At 38.0% G+C, this 23894-nt stretch overlaps 1 protein-coding gene across 5 annotated transcripts in view; it reads left to right on the top strand.

Annotated features, from left to right (window-relative positions):
- Window positions 1-23894, top strand: part of GK (glycerol kinase) — a 75145-nt gene that overhangs the window by 28107 nt on the left and 23144 nt on the right. For 3 of the 5 annotated variants that reach the window (XM_004435067.2, XM_004435065.3, XM_087426598.1), the window contains exons 5-11: window positions 11269-11345; window positions 13389-13526; window positions 15395-15504; window positions 15990-16056; window positions 17435-17452; window positions 19429-19464; window positions 19861-19928. In XM_004435067.2, coding sequence (XP_004435124.1) covers window positions 11269-11345; window positions 13389-13526; window positions 15395-15504; window positions 15990-16056; window positions 17435-17452; window positions 19429-19464; window positions 19861-19928 — 514 coding nt within the window. The remainder of the gene's footprint in view (window positions 1-11268; window positions 11346-13388; window positions 13527-15394; window positions 15505-15989; window positions 16057-17434; window positions 17453-19428; window positions 19465-19860; window positions 19929-23894) is intronic. The other 2 variants (XM_087426597.1, XM_004435066.3) reach the window with 2 other exon arrangements.

Here is a 23894-nt window from a genome sequence, read left to right as displayed (position 1 = left end):
TTCTCCGGCCATGCTGAGGCCGTGTCCCACATACAGCAACTAGAAGGATGTGCAGCTATGACATGCAGCTATCTACTGGGACTTTGGGGGAAAAAAACAAATAAATAAAAAAAATAAAAAAAATTAAAAAAATTAAAAAACCCTGTTACACAAAAGTACATCTTTTAAATCTTTATTTTGTTCTCATTCTCATGAGTAGCTCATTTTGAATATGAGTAAAGCAAGATGTTACGATTTTAATGACTAGTACCTTGGAGAGTATTCTTTGACAGAGCAATGTTAGCTAACTTCTTGAACTAGTTAGGATTTTACTTTGTTTCCCTGGTGAAAGAAAGGGCCTACTCAAAGGAACCAGAAAGTTCCCCTTAAACTCTAAACTTTGAACTGTAAAAATGCAACTTTGGACTTCGAGTTGTCATTTGAAAATAATGCAACTAGGTTAGTTGAAGTTATGCTTACAGTGAAGGATTTAAGTAAATATTTTACCAGAAAAACTTTTTTTTTCTGTCATGTGCTTGTTTACTCATTTCCTTTTCTTCTACCTCTGTCCCTCTGCACCCCTCCCTCATTCTACGTACTTTGGAGTATTAATTCAAACTGTACCTATGGAATATGAAGAACTTTTTTTCTATATTTTTTTCTATACATGTGTGTTTTGAGAACCTCTTATGTGTTTGGTGCCATACTGGGTGAGTTAAAGAGGATATGAATTATTGGCTGTTTTTATAAACACTTTATAATCTAGTTTTGGAAAGAGACTAACACAAAATTAGGAAATAGTTGATAAATTGTGTGCTGCTAAGTTGAATAAGAATTAGAGCAAGTGCATGTCAGTATGGATTTTGAATTTGTGGCATACCTTTGGAAGAGGTTGAACTCTATTTTGGGCCTTGAAGAATGTGTTAGATTATATTAGGAATAGAAAAAATTGAGAAATAGTGTGAACAAACTATGAAGGTGAAAATGTGTACATATATTTCACTAGAGTGAAGAGACTGATCGAATTTGAGCATAAGATCACTTATTAGTTTTAGTAGAACTACCAGTGAAAATAATGCTCAGTAAGCGCTAACTGCTATTACCGTGTACTAGGGATTGTGCTAAACACTTTGCCTGTATTATTTAATCTCAGTGACCTGTGAAGCAGGTTTTTCAAGCCTTATTTTATAAATGAGTTATGGAAAAGCTATATAGCTTGTCCAATGTCGTATAGCTATAAGTAGAGATAAAGCCACAGTTTGAACATCAACATCTCCAACCCCAAAGTCTGCATTCCAATTTGGATAGATAGATATTGGTGAGGGTATAGAGGGCACTAAAAGCTGTGCACTGGGCAACATGGGACAAAATGGGTAATAAAGGGGAGTTTAGCTTCCCACACTAGTGGAATGGGTTATTTCAAATGTACTTGTCTGCTGATACCAGCTCAAAAAGCTGGACAAAAAAAAAAAAACAACACAACAACAAACTGTCTGAAGGACTGGAAGGCTACCAAGGCAGTGAGGAATTGTGGGACCAAGATCAAGGAGAGAAGGAAAGCCCAGAGAGTTGAGCCTGGAATTTGGTGTTGCTTATTCCCTAGAGATATCTGTAGATTCTGAAAGGAACATCTGAGAGGCTAAGCAGCACTTTCATAGGTTTATGAAGATAGAGAGGCAAAAGGTGAAGTCAGGGGCTGCCAAGGGTGGGGATGATATTGGTAAAATCCCTGCCTTTCAATTGGGACAGTGAAAGGCCAATCCTAAAAGTAGGGTCAACTGGAAATGTACTCTCACAGAAATTGAAGCCCAGATTCAAATAATTTTAAACCCTGATTGGATTAAGAAGATCTGAGATTGCTAATGCTCGTAGCCAAACTTCCTTTCAGAAACAAAAGTGAACCCTTCCTAAAGGAAAAGTATCTCTAGATTTTTTCGTATACAATATCTAGTTTTCTGTAAAAAATAATCAGGCATACAAAACAAAACATGACTAAAAACCAATAGAACGTGACATTAGAAACAGACCCATAGGAAAAAATCCTGATACTAGAATTTTTGAGAGTTTAAAATAATCATGATCAACATGTTCAAGTAATTAATTGACAGGATAGATAATCTTAGCAAAAAATTTGAAATTTAAAAATGGAAATTCTATAACTGTATTAAAAACTCAAACTCAGTGATGAGTTTTACATCAGATTAGACACAGCTGAACATGAATTAGTGAACCAGAGGAGAGATCAGAAGTAAATTTCCAGACTGAAACACAGAGAGACAAAGGTTTAGAAAATACGGAAAAGAATCTAAGAGAAATATGGAGTACCTGTAAAAAGGTCCAACATATTTGTAATTGGAGTCCCAGAAGAAAAGGAAAGAGAGATGATAAAGTTTTTGAAAACTGATGAAAGTTATCAAGCCCCAGATTCAAGAAGCAGTATGATCCTCAGGCAAGATGAATACACAGAAAGTCATACATAAACATATGCTGAGACCTGAAGATAAAAAGAAAAACTGTAAAGTAGCCAGAGGAAAAAAGATATATGACCTTCAAGAGAGCAACACAAAGACTTTTATCTGATTTCTCAATGGAAGCAAAGTAAGTCAGAATACAATGGCATGAAATCTTTAAAGTGCTAAAAGAAAATAACTTCCACCTAGAATTCTATATCCAGTGAAAACATTCTGAAGAAATGAAGGTGAAATATAAAGACAAAGACAACCAAAAATCGATAGAAATTATTATAAGCAAACCCCCACTAAAGGAAAAACTAAACAATGTTTTTCAGATAGAAGGAAAATGTTCTCAGATGGAAATTTGGCAATGCAGAAAGGAATGCAGAGCCCTAGAAAGGGTAAAAGTGTAGGTCAGTCTAAGTGAATTTTGACTGTATAAAACAATAATATATTGTGATGTTCAAAATATATTAAGAATTAAAATACATGACAACACTAGTACATGAAAGAAATTAGGGATAGATCAGGTTAAAGTGTTTTGAGGTCCTTGTATTGTCAAGGGTGCACATTGTAATGTCTAGGATAAGCACTAAAAGAGTAAAATAATGTATAATTAATTAGCTTATAAATGGGTAAAGTGGAATGAAAAGTTAAGAAAGGAATGAAAAAGGAACATGAAACAGGAAGGAGGGACAAATAGAAAGCATTTAAATCCAAATATACGAGTAATTATATGAAAAAGGACAAGATTCATTTCTCTGCAGTAAAATCTAGCAAGGGAGTTAATTGAGACTGCTAGTGAATTGATGGGATTAGTGCATTGAGATAGAGAATGGAGAGGAGAAGGCAAATTAGCGAGACCTTTCAGAGGAAAGATACAATCTCCAAGTTTGTAAATTGGATAGGGCATAAAGATGAGGGAAAAATAAAACAGGGCTGCAAGATTTTTAACCTGAGAGAACAGAAGGAAATTAAGTAATGTTTAAGGGGTACCAACCTGGGAGAAAAATGGCTTTTTTTGGACAAGGTGAGTATTGGACTTGTAATCAAAGCTAATTTCTGTGCAATTAGAAATTTGTGGCTCTATTATAAAGAGATCGTTCAAAATGTAGACATAAAAGTTGGTAACATAGAGATGATAATCTCAGTTTATTATAGATGAATTTACTGTAGGAATGAATGAATGCAAAATTAATTAATCCAACAAAAATTTAGGTGCCCATCTATGTACCAGGTTCTGGTGATGACCCCTAGGCAAATAGTGACAAATCAGCCAGGCATGGTGCTTGCCTTTGTGACACAAAAGGCTAAGGATAGGAATTTAGGAGCTAGAAGGAGAAGGAGAAATAGAAAAGGAGAAGGAGGAAGGAGTAATTAGCTAGGAAGAGAGGCCACTAAGTAATGACAAGGATGGATTCTGCCTCCAATTTTATTTCATCCAGGAAAACACTAGGGTGTCATATCTCCATGCAAGTCTTCAGTTGAGAATATCAACGTAATATTAAATCTTTAGCAGCTTTATCTTAAAACAACACAAGGTGGGATTGGTGGAAACAGAATCGGATTTTCACATATTATTTGTCTTTGAGCTTCTTTGTCTTTGTTTATATCACAGTCTGTGGGTCTTATACTTTTTCCCTCTCTCTCTATTTGTATGTTTCTTCCTTCCTTGTCCCTTTCTCTTGTAAATCTGTCACTCTAGGCCATCTTTCTCCTCTTCATTTTTTTCTCTCTCTTAGTAAATTATATAACCAATGAGCAGTATTTATTATAGACAAGCAAAGGAGAGGAGCAGTCTACATTTCTCTTTTTAAAAAATTGCCTTTTTTTGTGGCCTTCTCTTTATGGCTCAAGGGTCATTGATAAGCAGTCAGCTTGTTCACCCCCAGTACAGTGACAGAGATAGGAAGATTTCAGGATACTATTAGTGGACGTGAAATATGCTTGTTGAAGTTGAATACTGAGAAAGGCTGCTTGTTCTTGCTTGCAATAAAGGTGTGTTGGTTTACTGACATCTTTTATAACAGATACAATTACAAGCATAGGAAAAAAGTTTAAAGGATCCATTGAGGCACAGATGGCCAGTTTTAGAAGTTTCATATAGTTTTAGGATTTGTGTGTTAATTCTGTGATGAGCGAGGTAGACATTGGTGTGGTGTCTAAAGTGGAGAAGTATCATTTGCATCACTGCTTCCCAGTCACTGGGCTGTGATGCAGCCATTTACTGTGACGACCTCACAGGTGGATTGCAGGAGCTCTGTGGCCCTAGATCTGAAGCAGGCCTTTGGCTTCTCTCCCTCTTTTCAGTTATCCTGGTCCCTCTGGTACTTTTCTCTCCCTTTTAGCATTATCTTCATCAATGTTCTTTTCCAAAGAGTTTTCTCCACCCCACTCCTCGCCATTTTTCTAAGCCTTTCCCTTCCCCAAACAGATTTTATTAGTGGTCTACATTCCTTGCTGTCTTCTAAGTATTACTGAAAAAAAGGTTTGAGTTTACCAACACACCACAGACTAAACTGATAAAGAAGCACAAAACTACCCAAGTGGTTCAAATGTGGAGTAGGGGAAGGCTTGAATCAATGATATCTAGTATGTTCATATGCACATTTCACTGATGCTACCAGCGAAATGTTCTGGCCTAACTAGGATGGCCCAACTGTTTCCCCCCTTCTTGACCAGGTTTTGTCACTCACTACCGCAGTTGATTGGTGTGCATGACAAGCCTAGTGCAATATGACCTCACTCTGGTAGCTTTCTGTAGGGCATAATTCGTGATTTAATATAAAAGTATTATTCGCAGTAAGGACTAATATCCAGGGAGGCAAGAGTCACTGATTTAAGACCTTTAGTGTATATTAAAGAAAACCACCAACAAAAATCAATTGTCTCTGAATTATTTTTCCTTATTTAAATGGTATTGCAAACATTTTTTTCTAAGATGTTGGATTTAAAGTTCCCTAAGGCATATAACTCTTTGTGCAGAGTGTTGCAATTTTAAACATTGGTCATCCTCTTTGCCTTTTTTTATTTTTACATACTGGTTAACCCTGGGCCAGTGATTAAACCTGTGTAATCATTTGTTGAGATCTGAAGGTACCTTGAGCTCAATCCTTTTATCTTTTCTGGGACTGGGTTATGTTTCAAAGTATCAACATGCAAGAATTCCACAGATGGCAAACTACCTAAAATAGGCACATTTGGCCTTAAACAACAAAAGTGTGGTGTTGTTTTTATTGTTTTGCTTTGGAAGGGAGCAGATTTTTTATTTTTGTATAATCTAGGATATTCAACTTTATCAAGATCAACTTATTTTTCATTATTTCAAGTCTTTTAGTACACAGTTCTTTGAAAGCCTTACATCTCCTTAAATCTTGGGTAAAGAATACTGCCGTATTTTGTAATGATTGAGTTCTTCAACTCTGGTCAGTTTAAGTAAAAAGAAACTTAGATTTCAGCTTTGAGGTCTCCAATCTTTAGTATTTCCTCATATTCTATGTAAGACTATGAATTCATCCTGCCTATACCTACATCATAAAGTTTAATTCTGAATTCAAACTCTGGGTTCAAATCCTGGCTTTTCCACTTAGTATCCTTCTGCGCCTGTTCCCTCAACAGTTAAACTGGAGAAATAAAAGTATGAACCTCATAGGCTTGAGGTGAAGATCAGTGAGTTAATACATGTAGGGTACTTAAAACAGTGCCTGGCAGACTATAAGTCTTCAATAAGTGTTAGCCATGGCCACTGTTCTGAACCGGCCCCATAACCTTTTCAATCCAACAATGCCAGATGAAATGATTGATATATACATGGCCGGTGTTCTTAGGGGAAGTGCAGAGCTTACCTAGCGCCACACATACTCATGTCAATCATCAGCATTTTGGCATTTATACACCTAAGAGCTGAAATAGGTTTCAACCCCCACATTTGAGTATATATATATTATATTATATTACATTATATTATATTGTATAGAAATATATATTATATTTGTTTTAACTCATTTCCCTCCCCACTCAGTTTTTCTTTTGGTCCCACCTGATTTCTGAAAATGTCATCATGTGAGGGACAATCATTGATATAGTCTCTTCCCCTTTGCAAATGACCTCTTACCCAGCTTAATTAATAGCTTAACTTTTGGCAAGTGGTAACACACAACAGTTAAATCTGGTTTACTATTTTTATGTCTCTTGTGGGAGGAAGAACCCGATAACACTTTGTGTAACTGTCAGCAGTCCTTGCTTAGGGTGTGTTCCATAACCTGGAGCCTCACCTTCCTCTCACTTCCTGTCGGGCCAGGAGCTCCTCATAACAAATCGTCTCAGAGGAGATGTATTACTTGCCTTTGCTTCTAGTCAGCTGAAAATAATTTAGATTATCTCCAGTGTATTTTTTATTTTTTTCTTAGGTACTTTTGCCTTCTATTGTTATGACTAACCAAAAATAATTCAAATTTCTAAATATTCTAAAAATAATTTCTCCCTCTGTATTGTTACTACATCACTGAACTAAACCCTGGTCCATGGGCATTGAGGCAACTGCATTTCTCTTTACTCTTAAAACTGTTTTTCAGAATAAACTAAATCTACCAGACATATGTTGGACATGACTTTATTTAATACAAATGAAAGTTTCAGATCATCCAAGTTTGGTTTCTACTAACCTATTCATTTGATGGTCTGAACCATTTACATCTGATTTACTTGGTCTAAATAAGGGACATGCCTTCTGGAAGCAGGCTATATAGTGTTCTGGACTCCATAGCATCTATTTTCCTTCTTATTTTTATCCAAGTCACTTTGGAACTTAGCAGCAATTCCCTGTTCCCTCAAGACATGCTGTTCCTTTCTGTGGAGGTGGGCTTCACCTCCTGGCACCCTACTAGGGAAATGCTTTCTTGGGGCCATGGCTTCCCAAAGCAGCCCTTTCGTGTCTTCCTGCAGATGACCCCAACAGAGATTGTGGCACACTGCATAGCATTCCTCTCTGACATCCCCTAGGGATGTGCTCACTCACTGCATCATACAGCATTTCAATTCAGTGGTTGGGTGAACAATCAATAACCAACTGAGTGACTTTTCTAACTAGGACACAGATATGTGGTCAGGTAGGGAAGAGTCATCCTGAACAAGAAGTAGGTATTTACCTGGTATTGTCCAAATGGAAATACCATTGAACCGGAGACTCCGACTGGACTGCCTTTGTTCCCCTCTACTCCATGTTTCTTCCTTTTCTCTTTCTACGCTCAAATGTGTAGAAAAATGTTCATTCTGATGAACTTGCCTAAGTGATCTATCATTTCCTAAGTGGTCAACAAGAGAACACAGACCTAGAATCTGGCCATCTCTAGCATGAATTGCCATTATTTCTCCTAATGCTCCAGCTGCTCCAGTTTCTCCTGGCCCTTCAGATCCAGTTGCCGTTGTTCCTTCTGGCTCTTCAGTTCCAGCTACTGGCGCTTCCTCAGGTATTGGTGCTCTGGCTCTTGCTCACTTCCCGGCCTTCCAACTCAGACACACTGGGGGAAATTGACCACTGCTGCTGGATCTAGATCTGGCACGTCTTTTGATTGTTCTCAGAAATTAGCTCCACAAGGGGCTTAGTCTTCCAGCTTGGGGTCTTCTCTTTGGCTTTTGGTCTCTTATTCTACAAATCTAATTCTGCCATCTTAGCTTCTTTAATGAGTTTTCTAATTTTTTTTGGTTCTTAATTCAATTAATTTTGAGCATTTGTGAATTGCTTGGTAGTGTACCAACCACTGACATTTTTCTCTATGGCATTTTTACTAATTCATTCCATGTATTCTAATTGCCTTAAATTCTTGGGCTATAAAAACAAAGTAAGTATGATGCCAGCCTTCTGTGATCATGGAATAATGGAAGGAGAGGGACTTTAGAGACCATCTAGTCCGACTGCCTTATTTTATATTCAGGAAATCCAGTCCATGGAGGGTAAAATGACTTGCTTGAGTCACATAGTTTGTGGGTAGCAAAGCCAGAAGACATAGAACCTTGGTCTCTTGATTTCACATCCAGTGTTTTGACTCTTTTGGGTGAGGGGTTAATTCTGCAGATACCACTGTGGATACTTGCAAGCTTTCAAGTGAGGAGTAAAGTGCCGAGTTCCTTAAGTGATCCTTGTCAAGGAGCAATAGAGTCACAGAGCCACTGGGACTCAGAGAGCCACCTGATCATCAGTCTGTCTTGAGTTTTGCTTTTAAATAAATGATTGGAACAAATCCAGTATCCTAAAGAACATGCACTAGAAAAGAGGTTCTCAAGTTCTAGTATAATAGTCAATAACTTGGGATGCTTATAATAAAAGTAGAAAGACTCAGGCCCTCCTTGCCTAGACCAGCAACCAGAATCCTGCAAGGTAGGGCCTGAGATGTGTGATTTCAAAGTTTTCCAGGTGATTCTGGTGTGCTTTCTGGGAAAGAACCACTGCTGTGGAGTCTAGCAGTGTTTCTTAAAAGGGGGGCACCTGTTTAAAAGATGTATTTCTGGGCTTCCTCCCTAGACCTACTATCCTAGAATTTCTGGGGATGGGGTCCATGTTTGAGCTCCCTAGTGATTGTTATGCCCGTTAAAATATAGAAAACCACTGATCTAGAAGGCTTTGAGTCATTGAACAAAAAGTCCTAGAGCAATGGCTTTCATGTTCCTTGCTAAGAAATATATTTTACACCATGATTCATCAAACCTAGATAACTAAAACAAAAAAGTCAATACTTCTCTTACTGAGTTCAGTGAACTCTGATATTTTCCACTCCATCCTGTTTCATTTTGTAAAAGTAGGTAATCGAAACTCACTAGAATGATTTTAAACCCCTAGCCCAATGTCGTTTGAAAAACTGAGACTTGAGATGTGCTTGTTAAGTCTACCTATCACAGATTTAAAACTTTTCTCTCAAATTCTGCTACTTTTCCCAATTACTCTTGTTAAGCCATTAGCACCTGCTGGGGTTGCTTGCCTGTGATGAAGGTCCACTTTTGTCACAGTCATACAATACTGCCACTGTGTAAAAAGTGGACTGCCCTTGCTCCCTGGACATGGGAGATCTTGCCAGCTCCATGCTGCTGCTGCTAATGGCTTGTATCAATCACATTGCAAGTAATAGAAAACTCAACCCCAACTAAACGAAGGGGGAAAAAAAGGAATTCTTTTGCCCATGGAACCGGCGATCCAAGAGCAGCTTAGTTCAGATGCTGTTTGATACCAGACTTAGACGATATCACCTGGATCCCTCACAAGTCAGTCTTTTCTAGGATGGCTCCAGATGTAGCCAATTCAGTTGTCTCTTCCTGAGGGCGGCAGGGCCCAGCCACGCACTGCCAAGCTGAGCTGAGAAGAGGGCTCTTGCGGACTGAGCACAAATCTCAGTTGGGCTGATTAGACCACATGCTCTCTCCTGAGCCTGTTCCTGGGATCAGGACGGTGGGCTGGCAGTGGACTCGAATCTCAGGCAAACCACATGGCTGAGGATGAGGAAGGGATGATTTCCTGAAGAGCAGTTGAAGTACTGCTCCCAGAGGCAGGAGGAATGGGTACTGGGCGGCAAATGCAAATGTCGTCTATCGGCCATATATCTCCTTGGTCTTCTTTGTCCTCCTGTTTCTTTGGTTGTGATGAGCCTTTTTTTTGCTGCTTTTCACACCTGTGGAAACCAGTATAGTGTCCTGAAGTCCCCGATTTAAATCTCATGTGAAGCAGTCATTGTCAAAATCAAGCACAGATAGCCCTCAAGGGAAATGACAGTGTAAGTAATTAGAAAGAATTGATTAAAACTCGCTACAGGAAAAATAACTGGTTTTTAAATGAAGAGAAAGGAATAGTATAGTTCAGGGTGAACCAAACTAGACAGTAACTGCCAGCATTCACATGCGTAATGGGCAAGTGTGTATAATCTTCCCTGGTGCCCTTTAAATAGACTGTGGGCCTGAGTCTTTTCAGGAGGCATCTGAGCACGGTCAGTGCCTAAAAATATCGAATGACCGCTAACAGATGAAAAGTTATGAAAGTTAAGTACAAAACTTAAATCTGACAAATAAAGCTCAGCTGATCCCATTGGTTACCTTCGTAATTGCTTTATGTACGATTTAGTGCCTTCTCTTTTCTCAAGCCTTCTGTCATGAAGCAGAACAGAAGTACTTGCTACTACGGGGTCAGAAAGTGGACAATAGTTATTTAGTAAAGATAACGCTGATCTGCTAAAATGGAAATTTTTTTACAATCCAGCATGGAGAAAGAATGGTGACCTTTAAATAACTCTTTTAACTATTCTGGGTTCTAGCCTATTTTGAAAGAGTTTAATGTAAATAAGCATTTCATACATGAGAGACTGAATCTTATTTTTTTCCCTCATAATAGTATCAGATTCTCTACTTTGTCGCAAATTGCTCGTAAGTTTTCTAAGATACACGCTTTATACACGGTACGGGGATCCTGGGCTGTGCGTTCTGCACCAGCAACTAGCCTGCCTAGCGTTTAGATTTTCTCTGCACTCATGTATGCTTAGAAAATCCATATCCAAAACATTTTTTCATCATTTTCTCCTATAAAAAGGATACAAAATAAACGTCCTAAGGTTTGTATTGTTCTCCTAACTTGGTCTGTAATTTTGCATAAACGCTTTAAATTCTCCCCATAAATTTATTCTCTTCTAACAATATGCCCATTCATTTCTAATTTTCTAATTTCTGTCTTTTGAAAACTATAGCATTTTAATTGCTTATGGAAACTAATCGGTCTCCTATCCTTGACAGTGATTTCATTAAGATTTGATTTTTTTTTAAATGAAGTTTTTCATATATATTATTATATTTTGGTCTGTAGTGTGGCTTGATCTAAGAACCCAGTCTACCGTTGAGAATCTTAGTAAAAGAATTCCAGGAAATAATAACTTTGTCAAGGTAAGAGATCTCTTCAAAAGTATACTATAATGCTTGTTTAAAAAAAAAAGTTTAGAGATTTCTCCAGAAAGATTATTTGGGCCTTACATCTTATTGCACAATAGTTATTTGATGCAATTTATAGATTATTTCTCTGCAGATAACTGAGGCTGCCTCAAGTCTTTACCTTCCTGTCTTTCTTGCCCTGTGCTGGATTGGAGCAATAATACCCCAAGGTTGAAGGCTGGAGGGGATTATAACCTGACAAACGGCTTACGTGGCTTAAACCATACTTCCCAGGGAGTGCTTCCTGTAATTCAACCCTGCTTTTCAAATCCATCCCTCTTACTTTCTACTATCCATCAAACAAAGTTCTGGGTGCTTTTGAGTTTTTAGACTTCTGGATTCAGGGAAAACAGAAGACATTCCAACCCTTTATTGAGCTCCTTTTCTGCTTTCTTCATATGAAGAAAGCTAATAAAAATTGCCTAATCGTCGGCCCTTATATAGATCTCTCTTCAGACAAATGAAGGGAGAGAGAATTTTTGAAACAAGCAAGGTGTGTTTTTCTTAGCAAGGTCAAGGACAGGTTCTCCTGGTATCCAAAAGGAAGTTCTGGTTTTTGGTTTATCCCCTTAATGTTTGTCCGTGGGACTCTTATGGCATTTTATTGTGGTCTTCGTTCTGAAGCTAGTGTTCAAATCCCATTAATTGTAGCAGTTTAACAAACCCTTCCCTGCCCTCACTCACCCAAATAACTTCAGGCTAGTCCTGAATATACCCTTATCCATTTCCTATTCTGTTCTCTTTGTTACCCTGCTCAACCCTCACCCCCACCTCCAGCTGCACTTTGCTTCAAGGGATGCATGTTTTCCTCTGCAGTGCCATTTTAGGCAATTTTTACACTTTCTACCAAAGTTATGAAAATGACATATTATGTACTACCTCACTATTGGCTTTGTGGGATGACCCTTGTTCCTTCAAATCAAGGAAGAATATTCCTATATAAATTATTTCCTTTCATTATTTTTGAGCATTGATCTTTTTTTTCTAGGAAAGCTAAAAACCATGAGTTAAGATTCTTAACTTACAGGTTGCCTTAAAGTATTAAATCCTTTGGTTTGAGTTTTCTTACTAAACATATCCAGAGGAAATAAGAAGGAAAAAGGTTATCACTTTCTGTCGTTAGGTGATAAATGAGGAGGATAGAGATTGGGAAGGGGAAAGATAGTTGCATTATTTTGATGTATGTATTTTCTTAACCACTTTCATCAGCCCTTATAAATAAATTTGGTATTTAATATACTAATAAAAATAAGAGCTAGACCTGATCCATTCTCAAGGAAGATTGATAAGCCCATATATGTTTCATTTTTACCCTTTAACCTTTATTCAATCCACCCTCCCTTTGTTCAATGTATTTGCTGAATTTAGGCAACTGCTTTCTTACGTAGAGCAACTCTGTGTTGCTTTAATCTGGCGTGTCTTTGAGCTCTACTTTATTCTCCACTAATTTTATATTATGTTATTTTAATATGTATGTGTGTGTATAAATATATATATTTATTTATAATACGTATTTTTATACACATAAATATATTGTTGTTAAGTCATATGTTTTAAAACATAAAAATTTCTGGTTCTGGTTATTAGTTTATGATTTGATGTACTCTCTGATTTTCAATAGTTTAAATATCACTTTCATGGAATATAAAATAAAATGCAGAGTTTTGGACTAGATCCTGTATATAATACTAAGTCATCTCAAAAGTTAACATCTCTGTCTTCACTATCTAGATTACAGGCTGTTGAGTCATTTATTTTTCTCTTTACCTTGCTACGTGGATGTTCTTTGAACTGCAAACATATCACTCTGATCTTTGTTCATGAACATGCTTTCCTGTGCCATGAGATAGGAAAAGTATTTTTGTCCATAATACTGTGGGATTGCCTTTAGGGCCATTTAATATTTTGTGACTTGTTGAGTTTTTTGGTTTGGTGTTTTGTTTTATTTTAAACTGTCATGAATTTAATTTGCTGGCTGAATTTCACGACTGTTTTTAGTCCAAGACAGGCCTTCCACTTAGCACTTACTTCAGTGCAGTGAAACTTCGTTGGCTCCTTGACAATGTGAGAAAAGTTCAAAAGGCTGTTGAAGAAGATAGAGCTCTTTTTGGGACTATTGATTCATGGCTTATTTGGGTATGTTTAAATATAATGTGTGTACGGAGAAATTTTTTTCAGAAATTTTTTAGACTACCTTGCCTGCTATCTGTTTTCTACTAAGAGTTCAAACTTTTTAGTTGGCAGCATTGTTAAGAAAAGCCACTCAAGAAACAGCAGAACATTTCAGCCTCCATTTGAGAGGCATTTTTGCCTGCTTCCTCTTTATTTTTTCTTGCCTTACTTCAGTAAAAATGGAGGATGATTACCAAAACCATATCTCATATCTATTATCTTTAGAATAAGTAATTTAGATAATCAGTAATTAGTAATTTAGATAGCCTTTCTCTCTTGCCTACCATATACTTCTCTTCCATTAGCCATTTCTTAGAAGAAATAACTATTTAACATGAGAAAACACCTAGGCTATTTATATCATTCGCTTTCAACATTACACCACTGTCTCTTATTTAATTAAGCCATAATATGAAAAATCATAGTGGAAATATCTGATATATAATCTTTTTGCCTAAGCTGAACAATAGATGAGTAGAAACTAACATTTCAAACATTTCCCAGATATATCTTAAAAGTACAAGTTCTCTCTCTCTCTCTTTTGTTCTCTGTTATTTTTATTATTGGCATTTTCAAATATACCCAAAAGTGAGGGAATAGTATAATGAACCTCTGCAACAGTGAGCCAGCTACAGCAATCAACTATGGCCAATCTTGTTTCAACTGTACTCACATACTCTTTCTCCCCACAGATAATTTTAAAGCAAATCCCAGACATATAATTTCATTTGTAAATACTTCAGTAAGTATGTGATTATCTTTTTCAACATTCAAGAGAGCTTCAGGGGAATATTGTCCCTATTCTCACTTGCCAGATCCACACAGCAGATCTTCCAGAACCGCTATCAGGAAGCAGCGCCTTCTCCATCCCTCCCTGTGCTTGGCCAGGGCCGGCTGTGCTTTGTGCTCATGGCCAGCAGTTTTCACACATGTTAGTCACAGTTGAAATAGTTCTGACAATAGTGCTGACAATTGCCTGGAACCAGAGTAAGGCAGGATGTGGGAGCTGAGCTGCAGGAGACTCGAGGGAACACGTTTGTCTGTACCCCCAACGTGATGCCATTTCTCCATTTTTGTTCCTTTCTTACCTCTTATTGCTTCCACATAAAAGAAAGCAGCACTGCTTCCAGTTCAGGTCCGAGGGTATTAACATTAGCGAGTTTAAAACTCTGCTTTCAGGATGTGCACTTGGGTGAGCACAGGCGCAACCCGATGAATTGTTATTCCAAAAAAAACGAAACAATAGCAACAGAGGGTTCAGTCAGATCCTAAAGACGCAGACATTTCAGTGTATTTCACTTTGCCAAATTTAATAAGACTCTGCATTTTCCAAAGATAAGAGGATGAAAACAAAACTGGTTTTTTGTTTAACCATCAGTTAACTAGAACTGTGCTGTTTAATATGGTAGCCACTTAGCCACATATGACTATTGAGCACTTGAAATGTGCTAGTCTGAATCAAGATGTGCTGTAAGTATAAAACACACACCATATTTCAAAGTTACTACAAAAAAAGGTGAAATATCTCGGTAATAATTTTTTATATTGAAAGGATATTTTGGATATATTGGGTTAAATAAAGTCTATAGTATTATTAAAATTAATTTCACTGCTTCTTTATACTTTTTAAACGTAGGTACTAGAAAAATTTAAATTACATACATAGCTCACATTATAATTCTATTGGACACTGCTGAAAACTAGAAAATTAAATAATTGAAATGTTCTGCTCTCCTGCTTTATGTGCTCTACTACTGATTATGGCCCTTAAGAAAATGTAAAGTAAATTGCAAATAAGTACAAATTTAACGTGTCTGTTTTATTCTGTCTAGAGTTTGACAGGAGGAGCCAATGGAGGTGTCCATTGTACGGATGTGACAAATGCAAGTAGGACGATGCTTTTCAACATTCATTCTTTGGAATGGGATAAAGAGCTCTGCGAGTGAGTTGGGTTTTGCCCTCTAAGAATAGTTTCCAAATATGTTACCTATTTATAACCTAAATCTTACTATTTTTAGATGTCAGTGGAGCACCAAACTTTAATTGTTGATATTTCAACTACAATATGCAAGTCTATGTTGTGTGTTCTTTTAAGAGAGACTATTGTTGCATGTATAATGAACAGGCCAAATTAAGTAATTGTCTTGATTATTCTTCAAGGAAGATTAGGTTCCTTTAGAAAAGTACTTTGGTTTCTCTGTGCTTTTTATTTTTTATTGATTTGTTTGTATAAAGTTGGAATGTTAAATATCCAAGCATACAGCTATGTTCTGCTGGCTTCTTTCTTTGTTACTATTTAACTCTATACTCAAATACATCCATTTCTAATTTGTTATTTACATTTTTTGCCTTTAAATACATGTAAATGTTTCAAGATGTTTATTTAAAATAGTGTTCTATACCCAATCTTATCTTATTGTTTTTCAGATTTTTTGAAATTCCAATAAAAATTCTTCCAAATGTCCGGAGTTCTTCTGAGATCTATGGCCTAATGGTAAAAAAAAATTTTTTTTCATTTAAAAAACAAAAGCTTTATTCTTCAGAATTCAAAAGTCAATTGTGTTATGTTTTATAGTTTGGGAGTTGTGACTTTTCTGTGAATGTTGGTAGTATGTAAAATAAGAATTTAGTGTTGTTTAAATAGTTTTATAACTTAAAAATCTTAGAGCCCTTCTTACCAATTGATTTTATATTTCGTAAACTTTAATTGGCTTTTCTATGCATATTATTACTTTTAAAGTATTAATGGGATAATCTAACTACAGAGGATAGCATGGGAATGTTTGAGCCAGTTTATTCTTTTTATCCAAATAACTGTTTAGCAGTTGTGATGTCTGTTTTAGTTTATAGGAGGGACTCTTCACATTTTAGTGGTGGTCTTTTTCCTGTTGGACGTCTTGATGGCCAGACCATGTCTTTTTATTAGATTCTATGTCAGCCTGAGCAAAACTTTAGCAAAGAAACTGAAAGCAAAGAGTGTATTTCTGATTTGTGATTGCTAATTAAACTGGTTTCCACAATGGACATTTTTACTGTTGGTTTCGTTGAAACCCAAATAAAAAGTAGTTTCAGCAAAAAATGTGCTTAGCATCACTGAGTATCTTGGATTATGCATCAGGAATGAAAACCTCTAGGAGGATTTGAACTGGTGTTTGAGCACAAAAAATCTGGAATTTATGATAAAACTTAAGAATACATCTAAGATAGATTACAAAAAGTATTGTTTAGACATTTCATGACAAATATTAGAAACTACTTATAGAATTAATAATAATGAAGTTGAATACTAAGTGCTCTGGATAAAGCTTGAGCACGAATTCTCAAATGTTTCATTTATAATAAAGCCTTTTAAGACAACATGGAATTTTTTAAGGGAAGCATAGTAATAAAAGCACTTCGATGATTCCATAGCTGTCCACAAACTGACTTGGGTCAGAGAAAAAACTATTCTTAAGAAATACTTTCAGGGCCGGCCCCGTGGCTTGGCGGTTAAGTGTGCGCGCTCTGCTGCTGGAGGCCCGGGTTCGGATCCCGGGCGCGCACCAGCGCACCGCTTCTCTGGCCATGCTGAGGCCGCGTCCCACGTACAGCGACTGGAAGGATGTGCAACTATGACATACAGCTATCTGCTGGGGCTTTGAGGCAAAGAAAAGGAGGAGGATTGGCAATAGCTGTTAGCTCAGAGCTGGTCTTCCTCAGCAAAAAAAGAGGAGGATTAGCATGGATGTTAGCTCAGGGCTGATCTTCCTCAAAAAAAAAAAAAAAAGAAATACTTTCAGAGGATGGTTGAAAAAACATTTAACTGGCCTAGTTTTCTCTTACATTTAAAATATTGTGCTTCTGTCCCCCTTTTTCCCCCTTGCTGACTATAGAAAATCTCTCATAGCCTGGTGAGTAGGTTGCCCACCAATTATGCTACTCATTCATTTGGAAAAGATACAGTGCATTTCCATTTAGTTTTAGACAAGCAGAAGTCCATTTACTAAACAGATTTACCTGGAATCTCCATGACCGTCCAAATTGTTATAAGCTCTAATCAAGCTTTAGGGTTTTTTAAGACTTAATCTTATTTGTGTGTTTTTAAGTTTTCCCTAAGACTGAGAGTGATGTTTCAAACTAAAAGACTAAAGTAGTTTTATGGAATGAGGAATTCTGATGTTCCCCATTACAAAGTACAGTTGTGATGCGCTTTGGGCTTAAGCATAATATGGAAATTAGATATACCTTTTAAATGTTCTAAACGTCTATCTTAAATGATATCTTGACCAACTTTTCAGCCCAGTTAGTTGGAAATGCACTGTTACTTTTTCTGCATGCTTCACCGGAGGATGTTCCAGGAATCCTCCAGAGACCCCTCGCTGTGAAGAAAAAGGAGCGCTTTATGTGCCTGAACGCACATGGTAGATCCTGCTGGTAGTTTGATAATAACTTCAATAGTATAAGCAAAGACTTCTTTTCATCTTTAAATCTATGAAGATATACAGCCTCTAGGTTTCCTACCAATTCACTTTCAGCCCTTTATGAAATTTACCCTTCACTTATTATCCAGGTTCAGATTTTCTAAGAATATATATAGTAAATAAAAATAGAAGGTCTTGAATTAACCAGAAAGCATGAAAGAAATAAAATAATACCCGCTATCTAGGGAGTGTTTTCTATTTTGTAAAGGGTTTCGACATATATGCTATAATTTCCTTATCGTCATAGCCGTGTGAGGTGCCTTCTATTCTTACCCTCACTGTAACAGATAGGAAACCTGAAGCTCCCAGAGGCCGGGAAACTGGCTCGCAAGTGGCAGACTGAGGGATCCGTCCAAAGCTTGTGTTTGGTGCTCTTCGTAGTACATCAGGGATCACATTCTTTTCCCCTAATTCCTTAATACAAGTACAAATTGCTGTGTATTAGTGTATGTTTTTTAAAAAATTAAGTTTGGCAAAGTACACAGTCAGCCACTTAAATCTTGTTTTTCTTCCTAGAATGCTGGTCATACTTGATCAAAATAAAAACCACTATTCATGACATAATTAACTCCTGCTTATCTAAACTCGAAGAATGATGTTGGCTATGAACAAATAGTACCCAATACCTGAACATTCTTGTGTTTCTTACTTACCTTAAGAGCAGTTTGGGTTGGAAGAATAGTTGGCAAAACACAGCCTTCTAAAATAAATATGTTCCATGCTGTTTTGATAGCTATTTATTTGTTTGTTTTAAAGAATATGTTAGGGCCGGCTCCGTGGCTTAGCGGTTAAGTGCGCGCGCTCTGATGCTGGCGGCCCGGGTTCGGATCCCGGGCACGCCCCAAGGCACCACTTCTCCGTCCAACGCGAGGCCGAGTCCCACGTACAGCAACTAGAAGGATGTGAACCTATGACATACAACTGTCTACTGGGGCTTTGGGGGGAAAAAAATGAATAAATAAAATCTTTAAAAAAAAATAAAAATAAAAAAATAAAAAAATAAATAAAGAATATGTTAGTCTGTTCTTAGTAATGGCAATAATAGCAAAGAGCTAATGGACTTCAGCATTCATGTAGCCCAGGCCCCGTTTTGTAAGATAAATAAATTGAGGCGTAGAGAAGTTTCAGCAGCCTGCTCGGTGGCTTAACACTAACTAACCAGGACCACATCTCCTGACTCCCAGTCCAATGTTTCATGTCCATTCTCCAATGCCATGGCTCTTCTTGTCATTCTAGGAATACTTCTAGCATCTGTCTCTGAACCACTCATGTAGTTAAAACACTTGCTCTGTCTTGTCTGCCCACGTGCTCTGGCATGTTGCTGTTCATGTTCATTCCTGTTGCAGTTATGTTAGTAGAGCCAACAGTTTGTGATTATTCATAATTATTTTTTAAAATTTTATTAGAAAGCTGGGGCCTTGGAAGGTGTGCCAATATCTGGGGTAAGTTTCATCACCAAATATCTCCCTGCTACCTCCTCATCCCCACCCCCTTCCATGTTATGGCTTTCCTCCTATATCTTAATCAATCTGCCCCTTCCTAAACTATAGAAAACAAGTAAGAGCAGCAAAATTGGCCAATTCTTGCTCTTATGTGACACAGTGTGGGCCATCGAGAATCTTTTTAATAAATTAATTCTAACTCTCCCTTCCCATACCTATTATCTCATAGGGGTATTAACAAATGGGAAAATGGCCAAATGGAGGCAATGCAAAAAAACAGAAGACAATTCATTCCTTGATAAATAAAAAAGGAAAAATAAATCCTATGGCTTTTCTAAAAAGGAAATTAATAATATTGTCTTTGTCACTGTTCTTTATTGTCATTTATACTTTTAGTGTTTGGGAGACCAGTCTGCTGCATTGGTGGGACAAATGTGCTTCCAGGATGGACAAGCCAAAAACACGTGAGTTTAAGAAACAGTGGTGTTTGGTTTGTTTATTTTTCCCTTTGTTGCTTTGAATGAGGAAAAGCTTTTAAAGTTCATCCAAGCTGAAAATCAATAGCTTAAGAGTTCCAATACGGGTATATAAATTTTTTGCCATTTGTTTTTCTTCATCTCCTTCAAATAAAATACATTATGCATATGTAAACACACAGATAAGGCTTATGAAGACCTTAATTTATAAAATTCAAGGGGCCGGCCCCGTGGCATAGCGCTTAAGTGCAAACACTCCGCTGCTGGCGGCCTGGGTTCAGATCCTGGGCGCGCACCGATGCATCACTTGTCAGGCCGTGCTGTGGCGGCGTCCCACATAAAGTGGAGGAAGATCGGCACAGATGTTAGCTCAGGGCTGATCTTCCTCACAAAAAAAAAAATTCAATACTTTTTCCATCCAGAAACTAAATTTTGGTTTAACATATTCACGCCTTTTTTGGGGAGGTTGGTGGAGAGTGGAGGAGGGCCAAGCAGAGGTGAGGAAGAGCCATTATTTAAAACACAACTTTCAACATATTGTTCCTGCCCTAGACTTTCTCACTGTAACTGTAAAGTCATATTTTTGTGGGATTTTCAGTGTTATTTTTCTGGCACTGTGCTTTCTCCCCATTGTCTGGAGTTTCTCCTTTGACAAGAAGCAGAAGGAATGATGAAAGTCGAGATTTGGTGCATTTTCACCTAATCTCGTCTTCTTACTACTCATACATGCAGAGTCTGTCTGTAACAAGCCCCATATCTAAGAGTGGTAATGTTACTCCCACTTTAGGATGAGAAAACAGATGCTCAGAAAGGTTCAGGTAGTAAGTAAGAGAAGCAGTCTTTGCACCCAGATCCATCTGATTTGACTTAGCTGGGGCTCTTAATCTCTGTACTTTACTGTCCCCTGTGTGGTAAATAAAGATTTCCAAAAACCCAACAGGAGACTATCTACATTTAATTGTTCCTTTCTTGAGGATTTCTTAATTTTCTCATCAATTTTAACTTCGGTGGCTAAGTTCTTCTTTTGTGACTAAGGGACTGTCTAACGTTTTCAATGAATGTTCTTGTAGTCTAGTAGGGTCAGCAGTTGTCATGCAAGCGTGTGACATTATTTATGTGAGAGTTTTTTTGGGGGGGAGGGGAGATATGAAAATTCTTTGCAGCTCATGGTATCCTGAGGTTACAATCAAGAGAGCTTGAGTCAGCATGAGTCTGGAAACATATGCCTTGAATTCTGAGTTCCAGGCAGCTGAATCAGGAGTTAAGAGAAATGATAGAAATGTAGGCTATTTCCTCCCTTCTTTCCTCCTCTGCCAGGCACACTAATGCTAGTAAATCAGATGCTATCTCTATTTGTCAAGTACCTAACACAGTATAGAGCACATGGGAGGTACCCAATAAAATTGCCTCCTCTTTCGACTCCCCTCCCCCTTGAGCATTATCAGCCAAATCCTAAAATGATGAATTTAAGTTAGGGAGGGCTTGTTGAGTACCTCTGCCGCCACTGCAGGTTGGAGGAGGGAAATAGCAAATTGTAAAATCTTTGGGCTCATATTTCTCTTCTTCAGGCAAAGGAACACAAACATACGGTTAATCATATTATAAATCAGAACTTATGTGCCATAAGGAACTTTGAAGTACTGCTGTTGGATTTCAAAGGGAGGGGAGGAAAAAAATTACAAAAGATTATGTTAGTAATGAGATATTTTGAAGAATGAGTGATATTGGCGAGTACACGGAACACTGAACAAAGATGCAAATAGGGAAATGGAAGACTTTGTTTAGAGACTGTAGAGAACATTTGGGTAGGAAAGTGGGAGAAAATAAGGCTAGGATAATGTTGTGAAGCCCTAAATTTGAGACTGAGGATTTTTTTCTTGATAGGCAGTGGGACACTTCAGAAGGTTTGTGAGCTGGTGTTCAGAGATGATTGGAGCTGTCCATTAATAATATGGTAGTCCTGGGTCAATGTGAGGAGTGACTAGAGGCAAAGAGGCCATGGAGGAGGCTACTACATCATCCCAGTAACAAGAACAAGAACTGAGAAGGATGGGGACAGAGAGGGAGGCTATAGGTGGATGTCCATAGCACCGCAGAGACACAAGAGACAGGAAATAGGTATAGAGTCTAGTCACCTGGGCCCAGTGATCAGGCTTAGCCAAAGTAGAACAGGCCCAGTTTGAAGAATTTCTGTTTGGGACATGTTTGTGGTACTGGTAGGCTATATATTGCACACATTTGGAAATGTGGAGTGAGTTCAGTATAAAAGTAGAGATTTTGAATTTCTCCTATTCAGAGGTGATTTTTGAAGCAATAGGAATAAATAAAATTACCAAGAAGGAGATATTTAGGAGAAGTATAAGACACAGGGATGAAGAGTTCAGAAAAACAGAATGCAGTTATTCATTCTTGTGGAAATCCAGGGTAGAGATATTTAAGAGGGAGGCTTGGTCAACAGCGCAAAATACTACAAAAAGGTCGTGGAGGCTGAGAATGAGAACACACCATTGTACATAAAAATTAGGTCTTCAGCGGTGGTCTCCAAGAATGAAGCTTTAGTAGAAAGAATACTCAAGATGAAAGCCAGGTTGCAAATGGTCAAAAAAGATGTAGGTAGGTAGAAAATAGAGACAGCAGGACAGAATGTGCTTTGCAAAAGTGCAGCCATCCGGGAATGGTGAGCAAAATAGGTAGTTCGTTAGGTTAACAAGATCACGCCAAGTTTGGGGAATTTTGTTTGTTTGTGTTTTTAAGTTATGGCAAGGCCAGAGAATGTTTCTTTGGAGTCTGAGCAGGCAACAGATGGAAATTATAAAATAAGTGGGAGATAAGTGATGGGCAGAATGAAGTCCTAAGAGGTTAGAGAGATTGGGATTGAGAATTTAGGTAATCTCTCCAAATCTCAGCAGGGAGAAAATGACAGCTCAGAACTCAGTGGAAAGCCCATCTCTGTTTTGGGGTAGAGGAAAAGACTATGGGTGATTCTAATTTTTTATTTAGTTTATTTGTATTTTCTAATTTTTTCAGAATGAACATGGATTATTTGAACATTAAATTTTGCTTTTAAGAAAGAGAACCCAAGAGCCAGCCCTGATGGCCTAGTGGTTAAAGTTTGGTGCACTCTGCTTCAGCGGCCTGGGTTCGGTTCCCGGGTGCAGAACTACACCACTCATCTGTCAGTAGCCATGCTGTGGTGGTGGCTCACACAGAAGAACTAGAAGGACTTACAACTAGAATATACAACTATGTACTGGGGCTTTGGGGAGGAACAAAAAGGGCCAGCCCCTGTGGCTTAGTGGTTAAGTTCAGTGCACTCCGCTTAGGCAGCCCAGGTTCGGTTCCTGGGTGTGGACCTACACCACTTGTCTGTCAGTGGCCATGCTGTGGCAGTGGCTCACATACAAAAAGGGGAAGATTGGCAGCAGATGTTAGCTCAGGGCGAATCTTTCCCAGCAAAAAAAAAGGAGGAGGGGCTGGCCCGGTAGCAGAGCTGTTAAGTTCGCCCTTCCGCTTCGGCGTCCTGGGGTTCGCTGGTTCGGATCCTGGATGTGGACCTGCTTACTGCTCATCAAGCCATGCTGAGGCAGTGTCCCACATAGAGGAACTAGAAGGACCTGCTATTAGAATATACAACTATGTACTGGGGCTTTGGGGAGAAAAAAGAAAAAGAGGAAGATTGGCAACAGATGTTAGCTCAGGGCCAATCTTCCTCAAAAAAAAAGGAAAGAGAACCTGGGATAGATGCCTCCTCTCCCCAGAGGCACTGACTAAATGTAATAAAGGAGGCCTTTTACCTCCTTCACAGCTTCAGCCAGGGCCGCTCACCCTCTCCCTGTGCACCATCTTGGACACACTTCTCCATGACAGATAACAAGCAACCTTTACCTTCACAGAGGTTAGATAAAAGTCAGGCATCTTTCTGGGATGTTTGAACATAGTACAGTCTTGAGGAAG

Source organism: Ceratotherium simum, chromosome X (assembly GCF_057802395.1).
Source record: "Ceratotherium simum simum isolate JZ-2026a chromosome X, ASM5780239v1, whole genome shotgun sequence".
NCBI classification, from domain to species: Eukaryota; Metazoa; Chordata; class Mammalia; order Perissodactyla; family Rhinocerotidae; genus Ceratotherium; species Ceratotherium simum.
Note: the sequence above shows the minus strand (reverse complement) of the source record. Positions and strands in the feature narration are given on the sequence as shown.